At 36.7% G+C, this 21,464-nt stretch overlaps 2 protein-coding genes across 2 annotated transcripts; one reads left to right on the top strand and one right to left on the bottom strand.

Annotated features, from left to right (window-relative positions):
* Positions 1 to 286: 286 nt before the first annotated feature.
* Positions 287 to 3,739, top strand: LOC113287148 (probable mediator of RNA polymerase II transcription subunit 26c). The gene is made up of 9 exons (XM_026535829.1): positions 287 to 1,227; positions 1,322 to 1,390; positions 1,470 to 1,552; positions 1,648 to 1,745; positions 1,852 to 1,919; positions 2,025 to 2,058; positions 2,147 to 2,271; positions 2,362 to 2,455; positions 2,567 to 3,739. Exons 1-9 carry the CDS (start codon positions 799 to 801, stop codon positions 2,671 to 2,673), a joined length of 1,107 nt encoding a protein of 368 aa, XP_026391614.1. The 5' UTR covers positions 287 to 798; the 3' UTR covers positions 2,674 to 3,739.
* Positions 3,740 to 7,652: 3,913 nt separating this feature from the next.
* LOC113290626 (zinc finger BED domain-containing protein RICESLEEPER 2-like) lies at positions 7,653 to 9,621 on the bottom strand. The gene is made up of 3 exons (XM_026540209.1): positions 9,238 to 9,621; positions 7,858 to 8,674; positions 7,653 to 7,756 (listed from the first exon to the last, which is right to left on the bottom strand). The coding sequence occupies exons 1-3, from the start codon at positions 9,619 to 9,621 to the stop codon at positions 7,653 to 7,655; spliced, it is 1,305 nt and encodes a 434-aa protein (XP_026395994.1).
* Positions 9,622 to 21,464: the final 11,843 nt, after the last annotated feature.

The raw sequence follows: 21,464 nt of genomic DNA on the forward strand, positions 1-21,464 counted from the left end.
TGGTTTACCATGCCACCTGGTATGCCAAACACCATTTTTCTGGCATGTGCATAGAAATAGGCCTTATCAGCATCTTTAGGTTTTGTTTAGCTAACGGGAGTGGACCCACATGTGCTGCTCCATTAAACCCCACCTTAAACGACAAGTAAGTAAACACGTGTGTAAAAATATAAATTTCCCGGGTGGATAAAACTTAACAGGGTGTTTTCGTAATTTCATATTTTTCAAAAATAAAAAAAGAATGTGCTAAATAGACAAAAACCCTAAAAATAGAGGAAATATTCACCGCCGAAAGAGACCCGATTATTCTTCTCTTCTTTCTTCTCTCACTTTCACTCTCCTTCTGTTCCCTTTCTGGTTTCCATCTTCTCTCTTTCATCATCGTCTCAGAAAAAACAACGAATGAATGAATCAATAGAAATAACCTTATTAAATTAAATCAAAACAATTAAAATTGGAACAAAATTAACGTGAATATTTATTTATTTTTCCTTCATCGGTGTTGTAGATGGTGATAATGAGAGAAGTTTGAGCAGCAAAAACTCCATTAATTTGGAAAGAAATTTTTTTAATATTTTTAGGTTTTGTAGGCTCTAGAAGATTCTGAGTTTATTATAGAAGTTTTTTTGCGATTTGTTGGTTTTGAATAGTGACGGCATTCTTAGATCTGAGTGATTGTTGCGATGATGATGACGATAAATTTGTAGATCTAGATTTTGGTATTGATTTTTTCTGAATTAGAAATCAGCACTATCTGGAGTTTCTTTAGGAAGGGAGCAGAAGAGTATTATTAGAAAAATGGATTTGGATGAATTTAGGATGATATTAAGGAAATCTGGAGTAGATGTGTGGAATTTTATAGATACAGCAATATCTGTAGCTTCATTAGATTATAGAGATGAATTGAAAGAAAGAAGAGATGGAATTGTTGAGAAACTTTATTTACCTAGTAATCTAAGTTGTAGGAATTGTGATAATAATGATAATGAAGTTCTTCATCGTCATTCATCACCAAGAGTCAGTAATGGAGGAATTCAGAATAGGATTGTGGAGAATGATTTTGGTAACAATCATCATCATCATCAGGAAGTGGATGAAGGAATTAATAAGAGAGATGATTCTCCTTACACTCCACAATCAGTTGATGTTGATGCTTTTGAAGGGATTTTTGATGACGAACAAACTAGAATTCTTGATATCAAAGATCATCTTGAAGAACCTGATCAGGTTTGAAACTTAAGATGATAGTCTCTTGAGTTTTTCTCAAATCAAAATTTCTTAATTGTTTTGATTGATGATTTTGTGCTCTTTTGTGTATCAGTCTGAAGAAAATTTGGTTCATCTTCTTGGGAGTTTAGCAGATATGGATATTACATTCAAAGCTCTCAAGGTAGTAGTCATTACTATCTGTGTGTTACAGGAAACTGATATTGGTAGAAATCTAAGTCTTTGATTTCTGTGTGTTGCAGGAAACTGATATTGGGAGGCATGTGAATCGATTGAGGAAGAATCCATCTAATGAAGTTAGGAAATTGGTGAAACAATTAGTCAGGTTTGTCAAGTTAAATCCTATATATAAAGAAACAGAAGAAATTTGATATATGGATAGAGAAATAAGTTGATTGATTTTGATGGTTTTATTTTCAGGAAATGGAAGGAATTAGTTGATGAATGGGTGAAATCAAATACACCTAATGGTGATTGTGGTGGTGACGGTGGTAGTGGTGGAGCTTCTACACTAATTGGTAATTTTATCAATTTGCTGTATACTATAGAAATCAATTTTCCAGAGAATTGATTGTTTCTTAAAAAAATGGTGTCATCAATAGTTATACTACTTGCTTTGATCAGATGAAGATTCACCTGTTCAGAACAGCCATAATAAACTTAAAAGCAATCAAAATGGTCATCATCATCAGGTAAAAGATTGATTCAGGAATAACGTTACTATCTTCACTTTCAAAATTAGTTCTTCAACTAATTGTTTTTTTTCTTAATTGCCAATTTTTTCCTTCATTTTTCAGGTTCCTGATTTTGCTTACTCTCCCAATCCTAACAGTAAGTTCTTCAGCTTAAACCCTACTCCTAGCTGCTCAGACTATTGAGAAAACATAGTTATTGACAATGAATTGTGATTGAATTGCAGATGGAAGCTCTGGTTCTGATAAGTACAATTCTGAACCTGAAAGAAAAGTGAAAACAGTTCCTCCAAGAAGAGACCCACCTCCTAAACCAAGTCCACACTTGTATGCTTCTTCTTCTGCTCCAAGTGTAAGTAGTCCTCTCACTCTCAACTCTCCTGTCTGTACTTTCTTCTTCTTGTTGTTAATTGTAATGGAATTGGTGCTTTGATTATTGCAGAAACAAAGAGAACAAAAGGTGAACCTAAATGATCCAAAGACATTAGCATCAGCAACAAAAAGACTTCAAGAGAATTATCAAGAAGCACAAAATGGTTTGCATTGCAATTGTCTCATTTTCGCCAAATCTTCAATTACTTTTACTACATTTGTGTTTCATAGTACTAATTGTATTTTGTGATTGTGTGTGTGTTTGTTCTGAAAAGCTAAAAAGCAAAGAACGATTCAAGTGATGAACATACACGAGATACCGAAGCCAAAGAACTCTTTCTTTGCTAAGAACAAAGGCGGGTTTCAAGCTAAGCATTGGTGATTTGGTCATGATTATAATGAATGATGAAATCAAATACAAAACCACCCCCCATTTCTCAATTCTCATTACCAGCACCACCTCCATTTTACCATACCACCACCATAACCACTATACATATATAAATTTTACAGGGAGCAAAAGAGAGATAGACTTACAAATGGTTTCTACCCTGTAAAACTCTCTATTTCTTTGCTTTTTATCTTTTGAATGGATTCTCAGTTTAATGTGGAGATTGAGATTTTCTTGTTTTTTAGGACTCAAAAAAAAAAAAAAGTAAAAAAAGAAATTTGAGATTTTTAGGTTCTTATACTTTATTCTTCTTATTGGTAGTTGGAGTACAGTTTATAGATCCCTCTCTTACTCCTTTTTAACAGTTTTTTCAAAAAGCTCGTACACGTGTCATCTTGTAAATGGGTTGCAGGCTTTCTTTTCTTCACTGGTAACGGTATTGAAAGAAGAAAACAAAGCGGCTTTATTTTCCGAGAAAAAAAAATAAGAAAAAAGATTTTTGTGATGAAAATTATGATTTAAAAAGAAAAAAAATGGTTATTTTTGTGGGAGGTAAATTATGTGGCTAGGGTGTTGTTGGGTGTCGGGGGGAGATTAGATATAGAACCTAGAAGAGATATGATGGAGATCTTTTGGCCACGTGATTGATGGATATTCTTACGTATACATTTAGTGAGGCGGAAAATTAGGAGAAGCAAATTAGTTGGGTGCATCAAAAAAATTTGCTGCGGGATTGAATCATTTTGTAAACATCTCTGAGCTCTTTTTAAGCTGGTTTGTTGATTCCGGCGGCCAATTACCATCGATTTTCCAACTAAAAAATCGTGCGCAGGGAAGCATTAGGACAACCGAAAATAAATACTCGCATGCACCACAGTACAAAGTCACGAAGCTGTTGATCAATATAAGAGCTACACCTATGTGACTAGTAGTTTTCGGTAGAATAGTGTATTGGTTTTCTAATGTCCTTTTTTTTTATTAACTTGAGATTTCGTTTCTTATGACTTGAGATCATGTGAGGTTTGAGGTTTATGTAAATCCATTGAGGTCCCCCACCGAAACACCAACTATTTCCTCCGAGAGTCGTGATGATAGCGCCTTAACGTAGACATCTGGATCATTAATGAAAGGGTTAATTACAGAATGGTCGCAAAGCGATCATAAATTTGTAATTCATTTACAAAATGTCTTTTCCATCCGATTTAACACTTTTAAATAATACGGTGTTATCTTTTTCGAAAATATCCTCTTTTAAAATATCCTTTCTAGTTAACTAATTGGTTGAAGTGGTGGTGATGAAGCGGTGGTGGTGATGGTGGAAGCATAAGAACCTCTACTAAACCCGAAGGAGAAGCGGTGAACCCTTTGGGTGAGTGCGGTGCAACGATCATGAATGCGGTGTAACGAACCTGAATACGGTTTTACGATTCTGAATCCGGTGTAGCGATATGTAAGCGGCACCACTACCACCTAGAAATAACTACACTGTCAAAATAATTATAATGAAAGCAAAAGTTAAAAATTGTATACGGAGGACACATAAATAATTTCATCAGCATATTTAACTATGAATCACCATATAACTCTCTTTTTAACGAAAGCATGATCATTTTGTTAATAAGTTGTAACAGTAGGATGGTTCTGTGAATCGGATCTTAATAGTAGGACTGTCTTGTACATTCTTCTTAAACAGAAAAACGGTATGCCACTTATCTTGCTTGTGATGAAGTGGTATGTTTTCCGCCATCTCCAATTCTCCACGGTTTAACCCGAGCATGGAAAGGACATCAAAGCTGTAATCACTTGTACTACTACTAGTAATCAAGAAAATCGGTGGGGGTAAACTTTTGATGCATTTACTTTCTTAGTGTGATGGTCATTTATCTAATTTTAGTTTAGTTTAGGTGTCCCTTTAATGGTGCATTGTAATGTGTGTACCCTCAAATGTCATCATCTTTAAGACTCTGGTTTAAAATTTAAATATATGCGAAAAAAGGGACCTAATCAAGCCAAAAACAAGAAAAAGAGATAATAAGCACAATGCAATAGGTAAGGATTAAAAGCTAATGAATTATCACATGAGGGCCTCCCATTTCTAATTTAAGCATTTAAAATTATGAACCAAACAAGTGCTGGAATGTTGGGAAACAAAAAGAAACCTGGATTAGATATTTTCTACAATAATTGTGACAGATAAATACATACATTACCTGACACTAATTCTAATACATCAACTAAAACTATTTTTGGGTGCATGACAAAATGGAAATCAAGTAAGTAAAACCGCTACGCCTGTTTGAGAAGTAAATGAGCTTTCATTTTTCACTTTCTCATTTTTACCTAAATAAAAAAAATGTGGAATAATAATTCTTCTGAAAATATTATAGTGACCGGTAAAATACTCCAAAAACTAGAATCCACCTCTAACTTTAAATTTTCCTGATCAAACGTGGTTATCATTTAAATAATCAACTTCTGTTTCCGAAACGTGCTTAAGATTTTATTTTAATTAAGTATCATGTACAAAATTAATTAAAATTATGATCCCTGATAATAACTACTAGCAGATAAGATATGAAGCAGATGCACATGGTGGTGGGAACTATACAAAGTTGACCAGAGAAATGATGTTCATAAATGACAACATTTCCATCGGAAAGACCTCTGTGTGTGGTCCTCTTGAGCGTTGCATACATAAGATTTTCTGTACTTTACTTATCTGGGGGGTGATTTTAGTAAATTCTGTTTCTGCTGCTGCTAATAATAAATATTCCCTAGGCCCATGTGAATCTCGTCAGTGGGGAGGAGGAGGAGACTGCCCTGGAAAGGAAAGAATGGACGGGACTGAAGCTTATCTCTTAACCCAGGAGTCCACTCTATTTGTCGCTTCTCCTACCAATTTGCCCATTTCAATACAATATCATTTCTGTGGGTGATTTTTTCAACATCTGTATCTATCCCTAGTTAGCAATTCGGATTCGGCAAACGTACAGAACGGCAAACGTACAAGTATTATACGGTTTTGTAAAATCCAGATTCGATCTAAAATTCGGTCAACGGGACGTGATTCGTCATTAATTCGGAACGGTATACGTACGTGTATAATTCGATTTATAAATGTGAGTTCGGCTCTGAAAATTCGGTATCTATATATAACAAATAATTTGTATTTATAAGGTCATAGACCAATTTTTATGCATATGTGTGAGTTATTTAAGGAAAAAATAAACTCAATATGATGATATTAATAATATATACAACATTAGTTATCCAAAAGGACGTCGTATGGTGGTTTAGATGCTTGGTTAGTGAGTTTGAGATCTCTCTCACCTTCACCTTCAAATCTCTTCAGTCGTTTTTGTTTCATAAAAATTACAACACGTCTAATATTCGGTCGTGTATGTTCGGGAGGCAGTAAAGCCCAAAAAGTGGAGTCTTTGAAAAGTAAAAGCTAAAGAATTTATGGAGAATTAAGCGGACGTATCATTCGGGATACGTAAAATTCATAAACGATTCGCGAATAATCCGGGAATGCCACATAATACGCGACTTGGATTCGGAGTTGCAAACATACGCGAATAAAACGGTAAAATTCGTGATACGGAAAAATTCGCGAATGATTCACGAATCATTCGCGAACTTACTAACTAGGTATCTATCTTCTAGTTGTGCTGCTGACAGTGGCATTGGTTGACAATTCACAAATATGCTGCGGTACTGCGGCTGCACTGAGTTTAGATTTGATTTTATCCAACTCCATTGAAAAACTTGAAGGAAAAAGAGTGGGATTTGTTCAACTGTCAGCTTCCTATTATCAATAGAACCGTTTATTTCTAAAGAGTTCTACTGCACGCTAGGCCACAATCATGATTGGATGGGAAAACTAAGGCTGCACACGGTTCGGTTCAGTGCGGTTATAGGTAAAAACGTTCACCTAACCGTGTTCGGTGTGGTTATCACAATTAAAACCGTAGCCGAACTGTTTACTATTCGGTTCGGTTTTTAACCGCACCGATACTATTCGGTTACAGTTCAGTTCGTTTTTCACCTATACCCTGCACCTGTACATAAATACATTCTGAATTTCTGAATTTCTTAATAAACTGATACTACATTCCATACTTTTAAGTCTTGACAAGATACCTATAGTCTACAGATTAAAAACAGAGTTGAAGTTCATAAACAAGTTAACCAAAGTCTTAAGTCTAAAGATTAACCAAAGTCTGATGAAACCAAAGTTAAAAAGCAAGTAGTATGAAGAGTTGCCAATAAAAGAAAAAGACTGCAGTCATCCATTTGATCTTCATTTCTCAAGTAGTAGACCAATAAAAGATTGCAGTCCATCCATCTCTCAAGCCAATCATCCCCTTAATCTTCATCATTCCTCAAAATGTCTGCAACAAGAATGCAAAGAAGAAAAACAACAAATAAGATAAGAGAAACTAACAAATAAGAAGAAAAACAACAAGAATGCAAAATAGAACACATACACTTGGCTGAATATGAATCATGATTGTTGTTGTTGTTGTTACAACAGGTGAGTACTATGACAAAGGTATATAAACTAACAGATAAAAGAAGATAACATTCATTCAAATTTCAAGTCAAAAGAGAAGAGATTCCATTACCATCTTCAATGTTGGAATTGTCATCAGGTACATAGTCACATAAGAAATCAAGAGAGATAGGTTTCTGCAACCAGCTTTGCGTACAGAGAAGTGCTTCAACTGTCCTGGAAGATAGCGAGCTTCCCCATGGAGTAAGAATGCGCTTTCCGGTACTGAATGCAGATTCCGAAGCAACAGAGGACACTGGTATTGCCAAAATATCCTTTTTCATAAGTGATAGTACCTTATACTTGGTACTATTATCCTGCCACCATGCCAGAATATCAAACTCCCTGGCAGATGCTTCACAATCATCAAGCAAATACCTTTCAAGCTTTAACTTTGGATGAGTACTGTGAACATTCATTCTTCGCCTTTTCTTCCTCGACTCAAGCATATCCTTAATGTTCTCTTCTTGCACACAAAAAACCATGTCATCAAACCAGCAACAAATGTTGAGCCAGTACCTAAAACATGAGAACAATCAATAGTAAGTAATGATGATAAAAAGAAGATAAGCAATATAAGTAATGAACTAATGATGATCAATAGTAAGTAATGATGTCACCTTCTTCTGCATTGTCATTTGAATGCATGATGTTGTACTCATCATAAAGTCTCCCCATATCTTGTTTCACAACTTTCAAAACAGTCGTAACCCTAAAATCATCTTGCTCATACAAACATTCAAGATTAAATTTCAAACCAGATTCTTTCTCTCGAGGATCAAGCAACTTAGCAAAATACAGAACAGAGTTCATATCTTCATAATCCCCCCAATATGTGTTGTACTTTTTAAACATTATTTCTGCCATCGTAGAAATATGAGGATCTCGGTTTCCTAAAGCTCTAAGACGAACCAACTGTTCATGTATCAATGCCAACTGCCATAGAAATTCATGTGAAGTAACCTGAACTGAAGCCGAGAACTTAACAGTAACATCAAAGAATATTTTTAAAAACTTAACAAGACACCTAGCATATGACCATTCTGCAGCATATGGAGCATGATGACGGGGCTTGTTCTTTTTCTTAGTGTTCTTCTTTTTAGATACATCTCCTTCACATTCAGATTCACTAGATGAACTAAGATAATAATCTTCATTATCAATTACAACAATATCATCATCAGTATTAAGTAAAGCTTTACATTCAGATTCTTTGAAAATATACTTATCTCGAAATATCCTATCTTCTCTTTCTAACCTCTTAAAGACCTTTTCCCAGGGAATGACAGCTTCAAGCATCAAATACGTAGCATTCCACCTGGTCTTCACATCTAGGAAAACCATCTTCTTACAATCAATCTTCTCGAGAGCAGCACATTCTTTGAATTTGGCCAACTTAGTGGAGAACCGGTAACAAACTTGATAACTGATCTGATCCTGTCAATGGACTTGTGATACAACAACACAACATCTTTGACAACAAGTGCAAGAACATGCGCAGCACACCTTACCCGGTAAGAATGAAACAAGGAAATATCATCAAAAAATCAGTAACAAGCACAAAGAATAAAAGTATAGCTAGTTCATCAAACAATAAAAGCATAGCTAGTTCATCAAAGAAATGTTTCCTAGCTAGTTCATCTAACAATAAAAGCATGAAAGAATCAGTTACAAGCACAAGATATACATAATTTATCAAAGAATTGTTTACATAGTGTTGTCATTTAAGTGCAAAGTATATAAAGAGCATAGCACTATGCAACAAGCATAAAAGTGCAGTAACAAGCACAAAATAACAAGCACAATACAAAGAACTCAGAACTATGCAAGATATTGATTCAGTTCACCAATATAAAGAGCACAGGGCTGAAGAAAAGATTTAAGATATCAACCTACTATAAGTATGAATCAGTTTCAAGTTTCATATTGAATATATATGCTATCAACCTACTAGAAGTATAGAATAAACATAACAATAGAGCTAAGAAAAGTAATTATACCTGCATGGATTGAGATCTCACAGTTGCTCCTGTCCAATTGATGACAATGGTTTGAAGATACTCAATTGCCACACTATTTGCATTGACATTGTCCAAAGTCACGCCAAAAAGATCTTCTAGCACCCAATCCAGCAAACATTTCTGAAGCATTTTCCCAATCTCCACTCCAGTATGACCCTTGATCAAGCAAAACTGGATGATCCTCTTTTCAAGATTCCAATGGATATCAATAAAGTGCACTGTCACATACATATAATTGAAGTTGTTTGGAGAGGTCCATGTATCAGTTGTGAGAGAGACTCTTTGTTTACTTTCCTTGAAGTATTTCTTCAACTTCTCTTTCTCATCTTTGTAGATGGTTAAAAGATCTCTGTAAATGGTCATCCTACTTGGCACCTTGAATCTAGGTTCGAGCGGTTCGCTATATCTTCTAAACCCTTATCTTTCTACAATTCTAAACGGCAGTTCATCTATTATGACAAACTCATCCAATCTTCTTCTACACATATCCTTGTCATAACTAACAACAACCAGTTGCGATGACTGTCCAGTTATTGGTGGTGGAAACATCAAATTGTTTTGTCCTTTCAGCTTCTTGTTGGGATTCTCAGGACATGTGCCTAAATGTGTCTTCATGCTTGAAGTGCCATTTCCTCGACTATCGACTTTCAACTTCTTCTTGCAATGCTTACAATGTGCTTGTTTCTGATTGAGCCTTACAAAATCATTCCAAACTTTTGATCTAACTTTTCCCTTATTCTTTGGTGAAGTTTCAAGTGCAGGGTGGTCCTCAGTAGCCTGTTGTGTAGCTTGTGTTTCTTGTGCAACATCAATTTGAGGTGTTACGGAGAGTTTCACATTAGTAGACCCAGCTACAGGGGGATGGAGTCATTGGAGAGGGAGATGCACTTGCCATCTTGCAGCTTGATAATGAAACTTAACTTGATCCAAACATTACCCTGCCAAAGGTAAACAAGTTAGTTCTTAATACAAGCACACATATTCTATAAACAATCAAGTCAGATTAAAAGAAAACAAGCACCAAGCTGCAATACTGATTAGAGTTGATCTGTTCTGTCCTAGATTGCACACTCATTTACTATATCAAATCATTATAATTCATTATAGTTAATCTGTTCTCTACAAGTATTCACAGAATCAAAAGTGTGGGGAAGAACATGTTCTCTTGTGCAATCAAAATGATCAACAAGTAATAATGCAAGCATAAATTGGAATGTTTCATATCAAACTGTGCTAGGTCCATAGTCCTGAGCCACTACAAACATGAATACTTAACATACATGTATAATCATATCTCCCCCATTTGGTTTCGTAAGGCATTATGCATAAGCATGTAAATTAACACCAGACATTATTGGTAGGTCAAATAAGGTTCCAAGAAATTACTAATGGTATCAGTTCTGAGTAAGCAAATTTCTTTTTTTCAAGTCAGCTCTAATCAGTATTGCAGATTCCAATCGTAACCCTAAAAAGAAACAAGCTCATGGATCATTACAGATCATTAATCAACAAGCAACAGTTCATAATTTCTAATACCATTAATTTATCTTACTCGTGGATGATGGACAATTTCAAGCAAGCTCATAGTCTCATACAATTCATAATGTCTTAATTTCACAAGCAAAGGCTGTTACAGATTATTAATCAACTCATGGATGATGGATCTGAACTAAACATGACTAAAACAATCGTATCTCATATAAATCAACAGTTCAACACCCATTAAAAATTTAAGAGTTTAAAACCCTTTTGCTCACAGATCATTAACAATCATATCTCATATCAATCAACACCCATTAACAATCATATCTCATACCATTAGTTTATTTTACTCAACAAACTCTTTTACTCAATTTCATAATCAACAAATCAACACTCATTAACAAACATAACAATTCGAACTGAAGATTGAACTCAAATGAAATGAAGCAGTAGTAGTAGTTACCTGTTTGAGCTCTCTAGAAGTACTCCCTATCTTTTAATGAAGAACTGCAACTGCTGCTCCTGCTCTTCAAGGTCTGAGAACATAAAAAAAAAAAAAGAGATAATTATAACCCTAAATCGAAATAGTGAATCAAAAGAAAACCCTAAAAATAAAAAAACCCAATCGATGATGGAGGTGGTGAATCGATGATGGGGAAAACACTTACTAGTTACTAGATCATAGGGTGATGGTGTTCTTCAGCGCTTGAGTCTTGAATCTTGATGGTGTTGGTGAATCGGTGATGGAGGCGACTAGAGTCAGAGAGACCAAGTCTAAGAGAGGAAATGAAATGAAGGAAAGAAACTGCAGCTTAACAGTTTAGGGTTTCTAGTATATATACTCTAGGGTGACTCGAAATTAGACGGCTAGGATTGATTATAATAAAATAAATCAAAGGCTTATATTAATCGATTATTCACTTCGGTTATGGTGCGGTTATAGGTAAACCGTTCACCTAACCGTAGATCTAACGGTTATTAAAATAAAAACCGTGACCGACCATTGGATCATCGGTTCGGTGCGGTTACGGTTCGGTTAGTGTGCAGTCCTAGGGAAGACCGACTGAATGCCTGACACTAGGGTGAATGCCTTAAATCTTGGGTGAATTCCATTAGATTCATGGTGACTAACGGGTGGCTACTGGCTTGCAAGCGTGCTCCATAAAGGGTGTTTTCTCTCAGACAATGAAAGGTGAAAAATGTTTAGAATATAGGTTGCACTTCACCGCATTCGGTGACGTGGCTCAATATCTTACGATATTCACCTAGATTGATTTGTTAAGCCAAACACAATGATAATGCATTTTCTTCGGCAATAGCTTATTTGATGCTAAGCGAAATGGGTGGAAGGCATATCTCATTATGGACGAGGGGTATCCCTTAGCTTAACCACTCGGAAACTTAGTTTTCATATGAACAATCCATTTTTTGCTCCCAATTTTATTTCAACCGACTTGGATAAATATTATTTATGGTAAAAAAATTTAAGAAAAAAAAAGAAATATATTAGGAAAAAAGGAGTTTTAGTAAAATAAAAGAATTAAAAGTGAAAAAGTAGGAGTAAGACTGAAAATTTAGAAATAGAAACTAAGTATCCGTTCAAAGTCACACGGATACTCAATTTACGTAAAGTGAATTTTTCAACGTAGACTCAGTTTCGTGTGATTTCCCTTAGTTCAAAGGGGATCATATCTGATCAACTTTAAGAGTATCTAAGGGATTTTGCTACACTATAGCGAAACGGAAGACCATAATAATTCGATTTCGCAACAACTAAGCTACAGCGAGACGAAATGACTTAGCATTATGCTTGACCATATTTCAAAGATGAAAGGCATCCAGATCCATCATGGATGTGACTAAGTAGTTACCATGTGGTGTGCACCCTAGAAAGGTTTCAAAGAGAACTGAATGCCTAAAATGGTGAAAGATTTTACATATTTGGATGATTCTTTATATTATATATGTAAAAAAAAGTTTTTTTTTAATGTAGGAATTGTTTCAGCTTTGGTTCAAAAGATTTTAAAAACAAGCATGAAAGTTATCTTTGGATGGAATGTTTTTTCCCACAATAACCTCATTTCATGATGTGTCCTTAATATGCACAAGGTGACGGATCCATATCTTTTCTCGATTACCGTTATTCCAAGTCTATCACGTATATCATCATTCATAATTCGGTCACATCTAGTGTTGTCACGACTTCATCGTAGTTTACACATATATGCTACATTTATCTTCTGAACGTGTTGCCTTTTGGTAACCCATAATTTCGCACCATACATCAGTGCAGGTCTAGTCGCTATTTTATAAAACTTGCCTTTGAGGTTTTGCTGAACTTTTATATCGCATAGGATGACAGGTGCGTATCGCCATTTTACCCATCCCGCTCGAATCTTATGGCTAACATCCTCATCAATCTCGCCATCATTCTGCTTCATCGACTTTTAATATCGAAAGGTGCAGGCACTGCTTATCCTACCAAAGTGACCTCCCCACCCTCGGATCTAACATAGGTAAACCCACATATGATATACTCGATTTTATCAATCTATATCATGTGTAAACACTTATTTTGTACCCCATATCTTTCTATAAGTTGTCTTGTTATAAAGACTGCCTCCATAATTGATGAGTGCCAAATATTGTATATATTTATCCCTTTTTGTTGGCATTTAACTCATCTTTTGTGCAGTAATTCTACATTTTATCCCATATTCTGTATTTTCATTGTTTTCAAGAATAAATATTTTTATTAATTAATTTTGCATTTTTAGGTAATAAATAAAGTTCGGATGAGTCGCGGAGCGAAAAGAGCAGAAAAGTAGTGAAAAGCCGGGAGAAATTACGCAAGGAAGCCGCGAAGAATGGTGCGCACAACCTCATTTTCTACACACAAAAGCGCCTCCGTTCTCAGCCATCAGATCAGTTCTCAGAAGCATCCGACGGTCGCTCCTTCATAGAGCATCAAAATCTGAAGTCTCTGCCGAGCACCACAGCGCTGAAATTCCAAGCCTTCAGATTAGATGGTAGTTGAATCCAACGGTCGCTCTCTTGCTGTTCATCAACGTTTGATATCTCCGCCTTACACTACAACACCTAACCCCATCTAGAGCCGTTAACTTCGTTGTATCAAAAAAATCTGACGGTCGCTACAAGCTTCACTTCACATCACCGTCTGATTCACCTACCAGCTTCGCATCTCGCGGCCCATCTCACGAAACATCAAGACTAGATGGATTCGCTCAACACTCTATCACCCGAGCCCTACCACCTAACCAAACAACCCCCTTCTCCCATTCTATCGAACCCATCTACCACCATCACCCCCCTCTCTGCAGAACCACCTCCTTCCCTGCCGCACCACCATCATCACCACCACTCCTGCAACAGCCACCAAACCACCAACTCTCCACAACAACCACAACCCATCACTACTATCATCACCCCTATCACCTATTACTCTATTTCAACAACTCCACCATCCTCTTCACTGTTAGGATTGGATTTGGTGAATTAGATTGATAGATGAAGCAATTGGAGGCGTGGATAGCAGCAGGAGCGTCAGAGGAAGGATGGGTCGTCGCACATGGGAGGAATTGTGCCATAAAATTAGGTAATTTGCAAAACCTAATTTCACTGAATTTGGGGGAAAATTGGGGAAAACCCTAATGATGTAATTGGGTATAAATTGGGACTATGGGTTGTGTTAGAAACCATGTTTGGACTAGCCAACATCCAGGACTTTCATGTCCTGTTAAATGTTCAATTTCAGCTCAATTTAAGTTCATGATCACTATGTTCTGTTAATATCAATGTGTTAAGTTGCAATATCCTGTTAATGTTTCTGTTGAATGTGCAATGTCATGTTAGTTCACTGTTAATTTGTCATGTTAATGTTTGTTACTTTGTTCTGTTAATGTTTTTATTTTCATCTCCTGTTAACATGTGTCCTGTTTAGATGTTATTCATTGTTAGTTCAGTTAGTTGTGTTCATGTTTGTTGTTGCTCCTGTCACTGTCAGTTACATGATGGAATGCTAGGCTAGATACATTTGAAGCATTGATGTGATTGTGTAATGGAAGAAATCAGTGCTCATAGCAAGCTGATTTTCTTGCCATTCTTGTTGTATGCTTAGGTTGTAGTGTTGATTGTGCATTGGGAGAAACTAGTGCTTATAGCAAGCTAGTTCTCTTCCCATTCTTTTAGTATATCTCCTGAATGCCTTAGCCTAACCTTGCTTCATTTCAGCTTCACCACATCCCTGCCCTTGGCTTAGGCCTTGGTTCATCCTGTGTTGTTTTCTGTTGCTTTTGTTCATCTTTGCTTTGCATTGTTTGTTTCCCCTGCTGCTACTTCTTTTCTTGTTACTGCACTTGGCTTGCTGCAACTCTGTTGCTGCTGCCTTCCTTGGCCTTGCTGTGCACTTTCATCTGCTGTGCAGTATTGCTGCTGCCTTCACCTGCTGTGCAGCACTTGTGCTGCTGCCTTACTTCTCCTGCCAAGCTGCTGTCACTTCTTCCCTTGCAGCTGCTGCTGCTGCCTTCCTGCAGTTCCTGCTGCATTACTATCTGCCCTGCAGCTGCTGTTGCTGTTTTCTTTTACTGCATTGTTTGCTTCACTTGTGCTGCTGCCCTTCTGCTGTGCAGTCTTACTACTGCTGCTGCCTGCCAAAGCCAGCTGAGCCCAATTCAGTTCATTGTTGTGCACTCAAGACCAAATCTCAATTCAAACTGAAGCCCAATTCAGTCAACTGTGGGCTTAACCAAAGCCCAGTTGTTTAAAGACCAAAAGTTGAAGCCCAGTTCATTAAAAATCAAAGCCCAATTCAACCAACCTGTGGGCTTAATCAAAAGCCTAAGTTTAAAGCCAAAGCCCATTTGCACTTCAAAGACCAAACTGAGCCCAAGCTCAGTTCATTTTATTGTGAACAAACCCATTAGTACTCAAGCCCAATTTAAGCCAAAAGGCTTCTAGCCCAATAGCAATTTAGGAAACCAATTAGCTAAACACTCCAAAACACACCCGATCTCTGTGGATCGACCCGTACTTGCACGAGCTACAACTGACGACCGTGCACTTGCGGTATTACTGTAGGCCCCCGTTATTATTGCTTCATTTTTATACCCTTTTAGAGGCCTACCAAGTTTTTGGCGCCGTTGCCGGGGATCATTTTGCATTTAAATTTAACATCTTTGAGGCCTACCAAGTTTTTGGCGCCGCTGCCGGGGATTGGTGCTGTGTTTTATCTGTGTTTTTCTTTAGCTATTTTGTATTTAATTTCATAGCATTTGCATCTGCATCTGCTTCACTTCATTTGCTGTTGGACCTGCTGTTCTGAACCTGTTTTTCCTCTGCTGGGACGCCACCAAGGAAAAGAACCAAAACCCAACTGGGTTTTTGCAACAATATCAGAGCAGCTGGGCTGTGCTAAAAAGGTAAGCCTAAACCCATTCCATTGAGAGAACCCAACCTGTGGGCTTCCAAATTTCTTTAATTGTGGGCTTGTAATAATTAACCCAATTTTTTTGGGCTTTTTATCTTTTTTTTTTTCTGTTGGGTTTGTAATAATTTATTTGTGGGCTTGTTTGTTTAATTTGTGGGCTTGTTTAAATTCTTTCATTGGACTTGTATTTTGGACTCTGGGTTTAAACCCAGTTGAGCTTGTAACCGATTGTGGGCTTGCTTCCACTCAAGAGTAGACCTCGAAACCAAAGTTTTAAAACAAACGTCGGGCCTTAACCAACTGGGCCAAATTAAACTTTCAAAATTAAAACTTAGTGTTTCGTGGGCCGCAACCTTCCTTCCATTACTTAAGAGGACAAACAGTGGGCTTGCTCCCATTTCAAAAACCAAATTTTATTTTCTTTAAAAAAAAAAAAAAAAAAAAAAAAAAAAAAAAAAACAAAATTTTCTTTTGCTCCCAATTTTAAACCAAATTTCTTTTATATCCCACCAAAACCAAATTTTTCCCAAAAATCCAAACCCATCAAAAACCAAATTTTTGAAAACCCATTAAAACCAAATAGTGGGCTTTGTGTCATTTCAAAATGGACCAACCTCGTGCTCTCCATGAATACATGTATCCATCAATACAAATTCCATTATCATGTATTGTATTACCTCAAACCAATGACCCTTTTAAAATAAAAGCAAACATGATACAAATACTTCCTATATTTCGAGGGTTCGATTCTGAGAACCCCTATACTCATGTAAGAGAGTTTGAACAAATTTGTCGGACTATGCAACCTGATCATTTGTCCGAAGACTCTCTGAAATTGCGTTTGTTTACATTTTCTTTAAAAGAAAGGGCCAAAACATGGTTTTACGGTTTGAGACCACAATCAATCACCACTTGGGAACAACTCACTAATCAATTTTTCCAAAAAAATTTTCCACACCATAGGACCATCGCTATTCGTCAAAATATCAATTGTTTTGTCCAATTGGATGAGGAAACTGTTTTTCACTATTTTGAACGTTTTAATGATTTGTTGAGTGAATGTCCACACCATGGAATTGAGAAGTGGAGACTTGTCGTCATCCTCTATGAGGGACTAGACTTTAAATCTCGAACCATGGTTGAATCTATGTGTAATGGTGAGTTTATTGATAAATCTGTGGATGATGCATGGAATTTTTTAGCCGAGATTGCAGAGAAAACCCATCAATGGGAATCCGTTAGGGAAACAGGAACAACACCACATGATATGAGTCATCCCCATGAATTAGAGTTTTATTCTTGTAATAGCTCCGACCTTAGGATTGAAAATTATCCTAGATTGCAAAATGCCTATCATGATGATGATGATGATTATGATGTTATGTTAGAAGAACATGTCTATACTGAAAATGTTATGGAACCTTTGGGTTCAAATACATTAGGCTTCTCTGCCCCGACCTTAATGCATGATATTTCTTCTAGTATTCCATGTGATGTTTCCCCTGATGTGTGATACACGAAAATAAATCTGTTGATGATAATTCTGATTGTAATCTTGCCAATGTGATTGATGATGAGCATGATGTGACATGTGTAGATGAGTTAGAAGATTTTGATTTGATTGATAATGATATGCCTATTCTTCTACCTAAGTCACAATTTGGTGGCCTTCCACCCAACCTAGATTTGGTTTGTACCCATATTGTCAAACCGATTTTTCTGAAAATTCCTAATCTAGGATTGGAACTGTGTGCCTCCCAAGTCCTCTTGGACTATTTTGCTTCCAAATATAACACTTTTAAAGAGCCACAGTTGGAAATTGCATGTTTGCCCATCCCGAAAACAGTCCATTATGAGTTAGACCTTTTGAATCCTGAACCCTTAAAATTAAAAGATTTTGTGCTTAAAAGTAAACCTGTTGAAAAATTTTGGTTTAGGGGTGATTCATTCGGTTTTTCACTCTCATTCCCATTTAAGTCCAATTTTAGTGTTTTAAAACTTTCTCTGTCTCTACACTTTGTCTTTTGGGTTGATCCTCAACTCTTTAGATTGTTAGTGTATGGTGAATTTTTGTATATAATCCAGTAGATAAAATTTTAAAAACCCTTTTGTTCCTTTTGTATATATTTTGCTAATCCAATATGATCTCGGCTGAAATATGTTGGATTTTTGCCTTGAATAACGGAGTTTTAATTCTGATTTCGCCGAAATCGGGTATTCTCTCTCCTTTTACTCTACTCAGCATGTCCCTTTCCATATGTTGCATTTTAATTCTTTCCATATTTTGAAACATTGAGGACAATGTTTAGTTTAGGTTTGGGGGTATAGAGTAGATACCATGATAATTTGCCATAATTGAAAACAAGAACTCCTTCTTTTTGAAAAAAATTGAAAAATCCAAAAAAATTAAAAAATGAAAAATCATAAAAATGGAGCTCATTTACCTTGAAATGTTGACTCTTGTGCAAATATGTATTTTTTTTAGGAGTCTTAGTCTAGATATTTAGGCACCCTGATTCTAGCACAATTCACATAGTGATAAGAAATTTGCACGCGCACGATCTACAAATACATGTATGGCCTCGATCTTCAAGGTGTTGGATAGGAAGTTACGATTGCCAATCACTTTAGAATACTGAACGAAACTTGACTAGCTTGTTCTTTGGTTGGTTGGGATAGAAGATGGAGGTTACATTAAGAAAAACAACCATCGAATTTAACTGGGTGCATCAAAAAGGGCTACCTCTTGCAAAGTGTCATGTAATTTTTTTGTTCCTTTTGTAATATGTATCAAAAGTGTTTCCTTGTTTAAAAAAAAAAAAAAAAAAAAAAAAAAAAAAAAATCGATGTATATATTCAGAAAAAAAAGAGAAAAAAATATCAGAAAAATACCAAAAAAATCAAGTATTTGTTCAATTTCATCCTCTCTTGTTCCAAAAATAAAAGAGAGAATAGTCAATGTAAATAAGAGTCATGTAATTAGTCATCTTTTGTTGTTTCGTTGTAATAAGCAAGGAGGGTGTATGCCATTGATGTACAACGCGAGAAATTGTGAAATACCTCCAACTCATTCACAATTCTCGTAAAGTCCGGACAGCTAGCTAGATTTCGACCTCAGTTCTTAGCCTGAGAAACTATCTCTTGGTGATTAGTAGTCATGACTTCAGATCTTTCTTTACACATGTGTAGATACACTTTACACTCTTATCACATGTCTTTATTTGTTATCAGTGCTAGGATTGTGCCTTCGATAGCTAGATTGACATCTCCATTTTGCTGTGAGCTTAACTGTTTTGCACATGTCACGTTTGATGGAATCTGAGCTTATATTTTGTCCTTAGGTTTTGTAGGCACACCTCTGGTAAACCTTCACGAGACTTCAACTCGTCCACTAGGGACACTTAGTGGTTTAAAAGGCTTAGTGCATACGCTAAATGCATTCGAGAGACCAGCGACAGTGGTATATTTAGGATTTCCTTAGTTTTGTTTTACTTGAGGACAAGTAAAATTCAGGTTTGGGGTTATTTGATGAGTGCCAAATATTGTATATATTTATCCCTTTTTGTTGGCATTTAACTCATCTTTTGTGCAGTAATTCTACATTTTATCCCATATTCTGTATTTTCATTGTTTTCAAGAATAAATATTTTTATTAATTAATTTTGCATTTTTAGGTAATAAATAAAGTTCGGATGAGTCGCGGAGCGAAAGAGCAGAAAAAGAGCAGAAAAGTAGTGAAAAGCCGGGAGAAATTACGCAAGGAAGCCGCGAAGAATGGTGCGCACAACCTCATTTTCTACACACAAAAGCGCCTCCGTTCTCAGCCATCAGATCAGTTCTCAGAAGCATCCGACGGTCGCTCCTTCATAGAGCATCAAAATCTGAAGTCTCTGCCGAGCACCACAGCGCTGAAATTCCAAGCCTTCAGATTAGATGGTAGTTGAATCCAACGGTCGCTCTCTTGCTGTTCATCAACGTTTGATATCTCCGCCTTACACTACAACACCTAACCCCATCTAGAGCCGTTAACTTCGTTGTATCAAAAAAATCTGACGGTCGCTACAAGCTTCACTTCACATCACCGTCTGATTCACCTACCAGCTTCGCATCTCGCGGCCCATCTCACGAAACATCAAGACTAGATGGATTCGCTCAACACTCTATCACCCGAGCCCTACCACCTAACCAAACAACCCCCTTCTCCCATTCTATCGAACCCATCTACCACCATCACCCCCTCTCTGCAGAACCACCTCCTTCCCTGCCGCACCACCATCATCACCACCACTCCTGCAACAGCCACCAAACCACCAACTCTCACACAACAACCACAACCCATCACTACTATCACCCCTATCACCTATTACTCTATTTCAACAACTCCACCATCCTCTTCACTGTTAGGATTGGATTTGGTGAATTAGATTGATAGATGAAGCAATTGGAGGCGTGGATAGCAGCAGGAGCGTCAGAGGAAGGATGGGTCGTCGCACATGGGAGGAATTGTGCCATAAAATTAGGTAATTTGCAAAACCTAATTTCACTGAATTTGGGGGAAAATTGGGGAAAACCCTAATGATGTAATTGGGTATAAATTGGGACTATCGGTTGTGTTAGAAACCATGTTTGGACTAGCCAACATCCAGGACTTTCATGTCCTGTTAAATGTTCAATTTCAGCTCAATTTAAGTTCATGATCACTATGTTCTGTTAATATCAATGTGTTAAGTTGCAATATCCTGTTAATGTTTCTGTTGAATGTGCAATGTCATGTTAGTTCACTGTTAATTTGTCATGTTAATGTTTGTTACTTTGTTCTGTTAATGTTTTTTTTCATCTCCTGTTAACATGTGTCCTGTTTAGATGTTATTCATTGTTAGTTCAGTTAGTTGTGTTCATGTTTGTTGTTGCTCCTGTCACTGTCAGTTACATGATGGAATGCTAGGCTAGATACATTTGAAGCATTGATGTGATTGTGTAATGGAAGAAATCAGTGCTCATAGCAAGCTGATTTTCTTGCCATTCTTGTTGTATGCTTAGGTTGTAGTGTTGATTGTGCATTGGGGAGAAACTAGTGCTTATAGCAAGCTAGTTCTCTTCCCATCTTTTAGTATATCTCCTGAATGCCTTAGCCTAACCTTGCTTCATTTCAGCTTCACCACATCCCTGCCCTTGGCTTAGGCCTTGGTTCATCCGTGTTGTTTTCTGTTGCTTTTGTTCATCTTTGCTTTGCATTGTTTGTTTCCCCTGCTGCTACTTCTTTTCTTGTTACTGCACT

This window comes from Papaver somniferum, chromosome 6 (genome assembly GCF_003573695.1).
Source record: "Papaver somniferum cultivar HN1 chromosome 6, ASM357369v1, whole genome shotgun sequence".
Taxonomy (NCBI): domain Eukaryota; kingdom Viridiplantae; phylum Streptophyta; class Magnoliopsida; order Ranunculales; family Papaveraceae; genus Papaver; species Papaver somniferum.